At 42.7% G+C, this 11,061-nt stretch overlaps 1 protein-coding gene and 1 non-coding gene across 3 annotated transcripts; one reads left to right on the forward strand and one right to left on the reverse strand.

The window, feature by feature from the left end:
• Positions 1 to 1,809: 1,809 nt before the first annotated feature.
• LOC102427405 (galectin-10-like) lies at positions 1,810 to 6,206 on the forward strand. 2 transcript variants are annotated; one of them, XM_014447484.2, is made up of 4 exons: positions 1,810 to 1,881; positions 3,494 to 3,570; positions 4,064 to 4,274; positions 5,955 to 6,206. In XM_014447484.2, exons 1-4 carry the CDS (start codon positions 1,867 to 1,869, stop codon positions 6,069 to 6,071), a joined length of 420 nt encoding a protein of 139 aa, XP_014302970.1. In that variant the 5' UTR covers positions 1,810 to 1,866; the 3' UTR covers positions 6,072 to 6,206. The 2 variants fall into 2 exon arrangements, with proteins under 2 accessions (XP_014302970.1, XP_023602129.1); XM_023746361.1 differs by having other exon boundaries at positions 1,830 to 1,881; positions 3,343 to 3,570.
• A 4,296-nt stretch (positions 6,207 to 10,502) lies between these two features.
• Positions 10,503 to 10,628, reverse strand: LOC111823761. The gene has a single exon (XR_002826850.1). It is a non-coding gene; the product is annotated as a small nucleolar RNA SNORA25 (small nucleolar RNA).
• Between the last annotated feature and the right edge of the window lie 433 nt (positions 10,629 to 11,061).

Below are 11,061 nucleotides of genomic sequence, written 5' to 3' on the forward strand. Positions count from 1 at the left end.
CTTTCCTTCCCTTCTTTTCCTTTAATTATTTATTATGGGAAATTTTCATTTCAAATATAAGCAAATGTAGAGACAATAGTACAGTAAGCCCTCATATACACATCAGCTTTAACAGCTATCATCATATAACCAATCTTGTTCATCCATAGCTCTACTCACCTCACCCTTGGCTTCTTTTTCTTTCTTTTTTATCCTCACCCAAGGATATGTGTATTGGTTTTTTAGAGAGAGGGTAAGGGAGATGAAGGGATAGAGAGAAAGAGAGATTGGTTGCTTCTGGTATGTACCCCAAACCGTGATCAAACCCAAACCCCAGGTACGTACTGGGACTGGGAATCAAACCAAATCTGCAACTTTTTTTTTTTCTTTTCAGTGTATAGGACAATGCTGTGACCAACTGAGCCACTGGACTAGAACACCCCTGGCTTCTTTTGAAGCAAATCCCTAAACATCAGTAAATTCATCTGTAAATATATCAGAATTACTTAACTTATCTATTGCTGTTGCATAGTTGCTAGAAACAGAAATGGGTCTGTGAGATTACAATTTTGTGGGTTGAAATTTTGGGCTGGGATCAGGTTAACGGTCCTTCTGTAGGTTTTGTCTGCTCTCTCTTGCGGGTGCAGTAAGCTGGTGACTTCTTTAGGGTTGGACAGTCCCTGATGGCCTCACTCACATGTCTGACAGTTGACCAAGGAGCCTGCGTTCTCCACCTGGCCTCTCCAGTAGGCTGCCTTGGGCTTGCTCCCATGGTGGCAGTATTCCATGAGTTCCCTCTGGCAAGAAGCAATCTTTTAATTAAAATTTTTTTACTTTACTTTTATTGTTGACATATGTTGACACAGATGTCCCCATTTCTGCCCCCCTTTGCCCACCTGAACCCAACCCCTGGCCCCCCATTCCTCTTGCCGTCACCACACTGTTGTCTGTGTCTAAGGGTTATGCATATATGCTCTTGGTTAATCCCTTCACCCTCTTTCATCTACAACTTCTGGTAAGAGTTAGTCTGTTCCATGTATCCATGCCTCTGTTTCTATTTTGTTCATCAGTTTATTTTGTTCATTACATTCCACTTAGAAATCTTAATGTTGAAAAACTTTCTGATTTAACTTGTGTTTTATTGTTTTATTTTTCCTTTTTTTAATGACTCTAAAATGTCTCATTAATTGGGTGTGCTATAATTTATTGAATAGGTCATCATGATTAAATCATACTTATTCAAGTGTTATTACTACAAATAATTTTTAATCTTAAATGTCCAATCTTGATTGATGTATGTAAGAAGTTGACCAAGAGGGTGAAACAAAAAGGCTAAAATACTGTTGGCATTAGCAGAGCCAAGGGACCTACTGTGGAAAGGAAGTGCACAAAAACTTTCTTTCTATTTCCAGGGCTGCTGTGGATCAATTTCTATGTCTCAGGACCGCTGGAAGGGAGCCCTCACCTCCAGCACCACCAATTCTTTGCCATCGGTCAAGTTAGAAAAATGTGTACCTTTGGGTGGGCTCTGCTCTAAGGGATAAATAGTTGGTGAGAGGCACGTAGGCTGCATTATAGACCCACTCACCCACTCATTCCATCACCCTTATTCATGCATTTTTCCTGCTAATCCTTCCTCACCCACAATTTCCTCACTGAAGTTTCTATTGCATCACAACACATCCTTTTCAAGGACAAGTTGTGATTGATTCTATTTATGATACCCCACACCTTCTCACCTGCTGGGAATCTTTATAGAAGAGACTTAGAAACTGCAAGGAAGCCAGAGGGCGGGGCTTCCAGAAATCATTTATAACCTGCCACTTGCAGAGATCACACAGACAACCACACACAGTTTGGAAGAGCTTCCCAGCAGAAGGCACAACAATGGAATATCTGCCGGTGAGTTGAAAAGGCACAGCCTTCAATGATTCCCGGTCCCATAAGGGAAGGAGGAAAGAGTCTGAGATTCTCTGAGATGAAAATATTGGGAATGTTTTACTGGGGGTTGTGAATGTGTGGAAGAGAGAGGAGGCGCAGGATATCCACTGGCAGCATTTGGTGGTATCTGACTGAGGGTGAACTCTATTGAAAATAGACACTGTGACTATATGCGGGAAGTGAACAACTGACTGGGATGAGGTAGTGTTGCATGGGTGCAATGGGTGAGATTGCACATTTGTCTTCATGCCTCTGAGTATGTGTGTGTGAGTGCAGCTGGGGCAGTGGTTGAACAGCTGTGCATGTCATCATGAGTAGTAATGTTGGGAATTATGTGTAAGACGGTGAGTCCCATGTGTTTGTGTAACTGTGTGTATGATGATCTATGCCTGCATGTTGAACTATGAATATGTGTGCAGATGTGTCTGCTTGTGAGGGTTCTCCCGTACATGGTAGCGACTGTTTAAGTATCTGTGGTTCTTACCATGTGTATCATTGTGGCTCCTAGTGGGTAGAACTGGAGGTTGGAAAAAGTGGGTTTCCCAGAACTCCTTCCTGAGCATTAATGAGAGCACAATGAGCCAGTCCTCAGATGCTTCTTCTTAAGAAGGCTGGGGAAAGATGAACTCAGACTGTGGGGCACAGGATCTCCTGTCTAGGTCAGCACACAGTGACCCCTGCTTCTGTCCCAGGTCTCCTCCCCCAGCCAGTCCTTCCTTTCTCCTAACAACAAAAAAAGGTTAAGCAGATCCTGGCTCCCTGGGGAAGGTGGTTGGGAGAACTGGTTTCAGAGAATGGATCACCTGAAGATGGAAGGAACAAAACCAGCCTCAGTCCAGACAAAGCTTACAGTCATGTCAGGGAACAACCTGTAGATTCTATCTAATTACTCTCCTGTCTCCCGCCCTGTGTGCAGGTACTGACTGTCTTCAGCCACTAGTACACATTCCTGAAAGGACACTATTTCCCCTGAAAATTCTGATGCATATACATGCCACACACAGGACTCTCCTTTTCCATTATTTCCCTCTCCCTTTAAACAACTGTCTTATATTGGAGTGGATTTTTATATTTTATACTTTTGCATTCTAAAGCCTTATCTTCACAGTTTCAGATAAAAACTGATGGGAGGGTGGTATCCCAGAAAGGGCCCTCCCCTTCCGCTAAGTCCCCCTGTATAGACCCTACACCTGCCAGTGACCATGCCAAAGGTTTTACATCTATTAGTTCAGATATTCCTGAGAACATCCTATGAAATAGGAATTTTATCATCCTTCTTGTCCTGAGAAAACGGAGGCAGGGAGCATTCAAGTAATGGAACTCAGTTCTCATTGGTCGTAAGAGACAGAATCAGCATTAGAATCCAGGCCACCTGGCTTTAGAACTCTTGCTGTTAACTTCAACCTTCTCATTTCTTCAAAGACACAGGGACCTGCCTGTGGTGAAGTGGGAAGAAGAGGGTCCTCAGAGTATGTCCTTTGATGTCTAACCTGCTTTGCCACTGGGAACTGTTATAGGATGGGAGACCACACCTGGCCTTGCCCCTCTCAACTACTCTCGTCTCCCATGGCAGGTCCTATTCAAAGAAAATGTATCCATTTCTGTTGGTTCTTCAGTGAAAATCAAAGGGACACCTATCATGCCTTTCTGGTGAGTATCTATAGCCCATTGGGAGGAGAAGTGAGGTTATTAGAGCTTTGGGGGTCACTTCATGCATGACTGAGGTTAAAGTTTGTAATTAGCATAATGGTAGCACAATGCAGTTTCAGTTCCTGGAGACCCATATGGTGCCAGGCAATAAACCTACAGGTGCATGACTGTGGGCAAGTGGTGAAGTCTGGGGCCTGCGGTCACTCAGGCATTGGTGCTGAGGTTTGTTATCAATAAACACAGTATTTCCAGGGCATGAGAAGTAGCCCCAGGCCAGTGACTGCTGCTCAGTGTGAGTCCTGGGCTAAGAGATGAGGCATCTCCCCAGGCTGGTCAGGACAAGCTGAAGCAGCCCCACAGGGACACGTACTGCAGTGTCACCCAGGAAGGCCTTCCTTCCCCCGGAGGAGTTGGGAGGGTGTGCACGTGTGTGTCGAATGTGGGCCCCCATGAGGAAGAGTCTCGCTCAACAGGCTGTTTGCTTTGCCTTCAGCATGACCCCAGAACTGCAGGTGGATTTCTTCACTGCAACTAATGAGGACTCAGACATCGCCTTCAGTCTCCGAGTGTACTTTGGCAAAGAGCTGGTGATGAACAGCCGTCAGGGTGGGAAGTGGGGTCCAGAAGTGAAATCCACTGATATGCCCTTTAGGGATGGCCAACCCCTTGAAGTGGACATCTCTGTGCTGTCAGACAAGTACCAGGTGAGTGTGCCCAGGAACATCCACTAATGGGCTCTCAGGGCTCTCACAGGAGCACACAGCTCTCCCTGGCCTGGCCCCCAGAGTCACTTGTGGTTCATCTCCTGCCCCTCTCATCACACAGCACCCTCTGCTTGTACTGCCATGCTCAGGTCCTTTTCCAAATCTAAGCAGGTCAAGATCAGCACCTGTGCCTTATTCTCCAGGGTGGAGAAGTTCCTGTGTTCACTCACAGCCATCGTTTCTACCTATGCTGTCATTCCTTCACTTTTCATGTAGGAGATTGTTAAACTATGCATATAAATAATTATAATCAGTCTAAAATTAAGTCTTTCCTACATTCCCAAACCCAGTCCCCCTCTCCAGAGCAAAACTTATTAATTCCTTTATGCTCCTTCCAGAGATACTGGGTGATTTTTCCAGCCTATCTATCATCTATCTATCATTTATCTCTGTCTGCTTTTATTTTTTAACAAATGATGTTATAAGTTTCTCTAGAAATCACACATTGATGACTAGATTTTATTTGTTGTCAAAGAATGTATGTTAGAGAAACTAACATCATTCCATTTGTGATGCCCCCACATCCTTTAATGTTTGTATAATATTCCAATAGAAGCATTTTCAGAAAATTTAACTTGACCCTTATTAATGCACATTAAGGTGGTTTCCATATTTTGCTCTCATGAATGATGCTTCCTTCTAGATCACATTTTTGTCATTATCAACCTCCCTATTCTTATAAGGAAGGATACTTTCAGAGGAATTGAATAACTAGTTCAAAAAATGTGTGCATTTTAAATTCGCAAAATTAACACCTAAAAAGTCCTCTATTTCTCCATAGCCACACCCATAAAGTGTATGTTTAAACCTTCTATCACTGGAGAAGCAAAAAGATTTACTGTCCTATGTTTAAAGTGAGGCATTGTTCCATTTGCTTATAAACTGAATAAAAATATTATCATTTTAATCCTATGTACTATTCCTCCTCTTTAGGAACATTCAAATTTTGGCTCAGTAGTTAGAGCATTGGCCTGCACACTGGAGGGTCTCAGGTTCGATTCTCCATCAAGGCATGTATCTGGGTTGCAGGTTCAATCCCCGACCCCATTGGGGCGCATGCAGGAGGCAACCAATTGAGTCTCACATGGGTCTCTCTCTCTCTCTCTCTCTCTCTCTCTCTTTTCTCCCCTCTCCCCCCTCTCTTCCACTCTCGCTCTATAAAAATAGGAAAAATTAGGGTAAAAAAGACTTTTATTCTTTACCTTTACCACCCCAAATCTGAGCTACTGAGTCAACAGGAGTAAATGGCAGTAAAATTTAGCAGAGCTAAAACGAATGCACTCAATAAACACTTAGTGACCAATTAGCCTATGATGCTCTGTGCAAGACCCAGACTCACGATTCATGAAACAGTTCCTGGCCCGAGGGAAGCCCAGGCAAACATAGACAGTGCAACATAGAGTGCTAACACCTCAGTGGAAGAATGAGAGAAACACGAAAAATAGGGTGAATAACTGTCTGAAATAGTCAGAAAAGGTCGGCTATAAAAAGAAGCATGTCAGGCTTTAGAGTGTGACTAGGAGTTTCTGGTGGGTGGCGTGTGTATAGGGTAGGAAAGGAAAGGAAGACGGTAAGTTTGTTTGGTGGCATGCTATATTTCTGATACATACTCTCTTCCAGGTAACAGCAAATGGTGCCAAATCTTACCCTTTTTCCCATCAAGTTGACTCAGCATCTGTGAGGATGATCCAGGTGTGGAGAGATGTGTCCCTGACCTCAGTGGAGATTATCCCTTAGAGAAGGGTGTGACCAGACTCCCCGTTGTCAAGGAGATCCCTCCACCTAAGTGATCCTGTGGTTCCCAGAGCTCACTAACAACATGGGTTCTCACCCTTCCCCCACACTTGGTCATTAAAACTCCTGAAAACATAACAAGATTTGCTTCTTGCTTCAGAGGGAAAAGAGAGAGGGAAAAAAGAGTATGTGGTTATCACCAAGAGGAGTGTGAGAATATTGTGGGAGAAATCAGGGTGTCAAAGTGGATAAACATTTCTCTGATACAAGGAGTGAGTATCAGGCTCATGAAATATCTGAGAAGACATTGGAACCTTATTCTTATGATGTAGTGCTTAGGATATGTTTAGAAACTCAGAAGCAAAATCCTTTCCCAATTTCAGATACCTAAACTAAGACTATAGGCATCTGTCTGCACACATAGTGCTATAATTGGTGGTTTGGGAAGAAACTTTGCACTTTAATGCAAATCGGGTGAAAAGTCTTAATTCTTCCTTTATGCTAAGGATGTTTAATATATATTGACACTGTGCCAGGTTTTGTGTAAGATGCACTGGGGAAAATGAAGAAAATGACAAGGCCAGCACTTACAATTTTTTTAATCCTCACCTGAGAATATATTTTTATTGATTTTGAGAGAGAGAGAGAGAGAGAGAGAGAGAGAGAGAGAGAAACTCAATAAAAGAGAAACATCAATGGGTTGCCTTCCATATGTGCCCTGACTGGGAGCCCAACCTGCAACCTTTTGGTGTATAGGATGATGTTCCAACCAACTGAGCCACTCGGCCAGGGGGCACTTAAAAAATTGTAATCCAAGGACTATTTGAAGAACCAAAAAGATTTGCCTGAAAGATTTTTCTATTATTCAAACAATTGCAAGATTTTTTCAATTTATGTGGGGAGAAGCCTGGGGCATGTTTGATAATGAATTGTCACCATTTTAAACCAGGGAGGATAAAAATTGTTATTAAAAAAAGAACAATTTATATACCTGGGTGAAATGACCAGACTCTGGTTTTGATGTTGTCCCACTTAATCATTACAGAATAACAAACCTCCCCAAAACATATTGGTTTAACACAATAATTTATATTATCTCTCTCCGTTTGGCAGGGTTACTGCACTCATATGGGTAGCGGATCATGTGGCCTTAATCAAATTGCGGTGGGAAGTGAAGTTTTCTGATGGATATTTTCGTCATGTCTGACACTTCACTTGGGCTGGCTGATGCAGCTGGGGGCTGGCTGGTTATGTCTCTCTTCACATGACCTTCATGGTTGCCTTAGACCTCTTCAAATCACAGAAGTCACAGGGGTTTGGGATTTAATGAATGGTGACTGGCTTCTGCCACAGAAAACCCTTGAATAAGCTCAAGCAGAAGGTGCAAGATGTAATGGGACCCAGCTCTAGAAGTCATGCAGTGTCACTCCCATCACATCCTATTGTTCAAACCTGACTGAGAGAGAGACGGCCATAATCATGTGGAGAAGACTACACCAGGGCAAGGGTATGTTGACTTGTGATTCAACTCGTGATTCATGGCAAGTCATCCTAGAATAGTACTGTTCCACCATCAGGCTCCAGAGACGTTCACACTTCCCACATACCCCAAACTCTGACCACTCTCCAAGGAATTCCCAAGTGTAATACAAGAACAGCAACAAGCTTAAGACAGAAGTTCAGGATTTCACCATTTAAACCAGGACCTGGGGCTCACAAACTGAACTGAGTATAACTTCTCAGGTGCAGTTCTTTTCAATATGTGCACTCATGGGGCAAAATACCTCATACATGCCAAACCTACATGCTGAAACAGACACAGAATAAATGCAATCCACATTTTCAGAGGCAGCAGTAGGAGATGTATAGCAACCACAGCTTCATATCACATAGGACACCCAGTCAGGCTCATATCTACCCTTCTCTCTAGGACTGTTTTCTCTGTAGTGACTGAGTCCACCCTCCATTCTCAGCTTCTTTGAGTTCTTGCCAAGATATCAGAATGAAAATTCCAGGGGCTCTGATTGTTCATCAACTTCTCAGCAAGTCCAGAGAACCACTTAGCAGACACACTACTCAGAAGACACTATTCCTAAAAACATACCAGGGCAGATTTAAGAAAGTGGGGTGGAGGGGGTCAATGAGAGGGAAAGGGGAACATCTGTAATACTTTCATCAACAAAGATAAAAAATAAAACAGAGCCTGGTACATCAAACAAAGGAAGGTCTTCTGGAAATAGCCTCTCTGTCCACAAGGACTACCTCAGGCATCAATCGTGTCATCTCTCACCATGTCCACTGCCACAGCGTCTTCTTCAACTCCAACCTCACTAACTGGAATGACTCTTTCCTTAGCCTTCCTCCAACCTAACATCCAGAAGCCTTGAGTTGGCAGCACATGGCTAATGGCGCTCTTCAGGCCTTTCTTCTGTGTAGAGAGCGCCTGGGGGGCACCTGAGCCAAGGGTCCTCGGCTGAGTACAGCAGCGTTGGCAAAGCCATGACCTGGAGACATACCTCGCCAAAGGCAGGGATGTGGTCAGTCTTGACCTTTAGCTCAGGCGCCAGGGGGTGGGTGTAATTATCTAAGTTCAGCCAGGCCCCAGGTGCAGATGCAATTATCAGGGTCCCATCAGGCCTGACGATTCTGAGAAGCCACAAGAAGGAAGAATTGTGGCTTGATCTTTCAGCATGATTTCACATAATTTCCTTTGTCTTAAACTCTAGTAAAACTTCTTGGTATCATGCTGTATATAATAAACCCGCTGCACTAGCTCTGGGTCACTGTCTCTCCATCAGAGGGCAGTGTCCCACCTGGTCCCAGCTTTCCCTACTGTCTCTGTGTCTGTCTCTTTCTTTTTCTCAATCCCCCCTCGCCCCTACTCAGGACTCATCTGCTCTCTAGCTGTACTGGTCACAGCTAAGAGAGAACACTTATACTTGTGGGTTTCATTTAATACTGGAATGAAATGTCCCCCATGCAGTATCCATAAACTTTGAACTTTGATTGGACACAATCTCCTCCTTTCACCTACTTTGCCTTGATCTTGGTCACTTTTCATTTGTTTGTTTGTTTGCTTTTATTAATCCTCACGCGAGGATATTTTATCCCATTGATTTTTTAGACAAAGCGGAATACCTACACAATCCTACCTGGTGGCCCTGCCAAACAAACTCACAATAATTGCGCTTTCTTTGAATGATATTCGTCAACTCAGTCCACTTCATGTGGATTATTACACCCCTCTTTATCTGCTTTGTACTCATGGTGGCCAGGAGTGATGTCTCAGTTACTAGGGTATGACATAGAGAGTCCAGGGATCACTGTTCAATAAGAAATCTTTGAAGAACCTCAGAGGACTTCCCCATTTTTCTCAATCCTCCTCAATGCAAATCTCCCAGCAGATAAGGCTCTCAGAGAACAGAAAGACCTTCTTATTCCCTCAAGCAGTGATGGCGAACCTATGACACGCTTGTCCAACGTGACACGCGAACTCATTTTTTTGGTTGATGTTTCTTTGTTAAATGGCATTTAAATATATAAAATAAATATCAAAAATATAAATCTTTGTTTTACTATGGTTGCAAATGTCAAAAAATTTCTATATGTGACATGGCACCAGAGTTAAGTTAGGGTTTTTCAAAATGCTGACACGCCGAGCTCAAAAGGTTCGCCATCACTGCCCTAAAGCCTTCCCTTCTCAGTGTCTGTTGCTGGTCCATGACTGATATGACACCTTCAAAACAGTAAGTTCTGGGTCTTTGGCCTTATTTCCATTCCTCTCCATCTACCAAATCTCTTGGTTACCTGATATCTCAGGTGTTCTATGAGTGACAGCAAATCTCTAAATTTGGATTTTTATACATGAGTTGTTCACTACACATCAAATTTTTATTGCACACAGAAGATTTCATCCAGATTTTGTTGAGCCTAGAGTTTATAAAACTTGAATTTCATATGATTTAGGAAAAAGAATGTAAAGTTGTGAACACAAAATTGAATGTTTACTTAGAACCAGTAATCACCAAAAGTCATAAATTTTAAAGAGTTAACAAATACAACAAACATTAAAAATGTAGAAAAATCACAGTATTATCTTTAGTATTAATAGGTCGACATCCCCTAAAATTATTTTTTTCTCACAAACTCTGATTACCTCTAAATATGACAAAGATTTTGTAGCATTATTTTCTATAGAGAGGTTGGAAAGACAATTCAGTATTTCCTCTGGTGTGGCTATTCACAATTTATTTTAAATTACAAATAAAGTATTTTAATAAAAAGAAACTAGTGCGTTCTGTTCTAATACTATCCTTGATACCCAAGTCTGCAAAGCTTTCCTCTCTGTGGTGTTGTCCGTGGTGCTAATGTGAGGTTAGCATCCTGTTTCCAAGTGAAGGGCAAGGCAGACAGAATAAGAGGACTTTAATAAAATCTTATATCTCCTCAGGCAAACATAGCACTATTGACTATCTATTACATCCTATAAAGAACTTCAATCTTAGGCCACAGCATTAAGAGCTCCTGGTTTTGATTACATAAGTTCTTTTTAAATGACCTGCTATTTTAAAAAATATATTTGTATTGATTTCAGAGAGGAAGGGAGAGGGAGAGTGAGCTAGAAATATCAATGAAGAAGGAGAATCATTGATTGGCTGCCTTCTGCACACCAACTCTGGGGATTGATCCCACAACCCAGGTATGTGCTCTGACCGAGAATTGAACTGTGACCTCCTGGTTCATAGGTTGACTCTCAACCACTGAACCACACCAGCGGGGCAAATGACCTTTTTTTAAACTTAATTTTTATTATTGACACGATTACATTTCCCTGCCGTTGCCCACCTCCATGCAGCCCCAGCCCCCTTCCCTCTGGCCATCACCACACTGTTGTTGTTCTTTGAATAATCCCTTCACGTTTTTTCATCCACTTTCCACCACACCCCTCCCCTTTGACAACTGTCACTCTGTTCCATGTATTCCTACCTCTGGT

The sequence above is a fragment of the Myotis lucifugus genome, unplaced genomic scaffold, assembly GCF_000147115.1.
Source record: "Myotis lucifugus unplaced genomic scaffold, Myoluc2.0 scaffold_659, whole genome shotgun sequence".
In the NCBI taxonomy this organism is placed as follows: Eukaryota; Metazoa; Chordata; class Mammalia; order Chiroptera; family Vespertilionidae; genus Myotis; species Myotis lucifugus.

Excerpts from the sequence above, each read along its gene's own strand:
- LOC102427405 (XM_014447484.2), top strand. Across the intron at positions 3,571-4,063 it reads ACACCTATCATGCCTTTCTG|CATGACCCCAGAACTGCAGG; the intron begins GTGAGTATCTAT and ends CTTTGCCTTCAG. Across the intron at positions 4,275-5,954 it reads TGCTGTCAGACAAGTACCAG|GTAACAGCAAATGGTGCCAA; the intron begins GTGAGTGTGCCC and ends ACTCTCTTCCAG.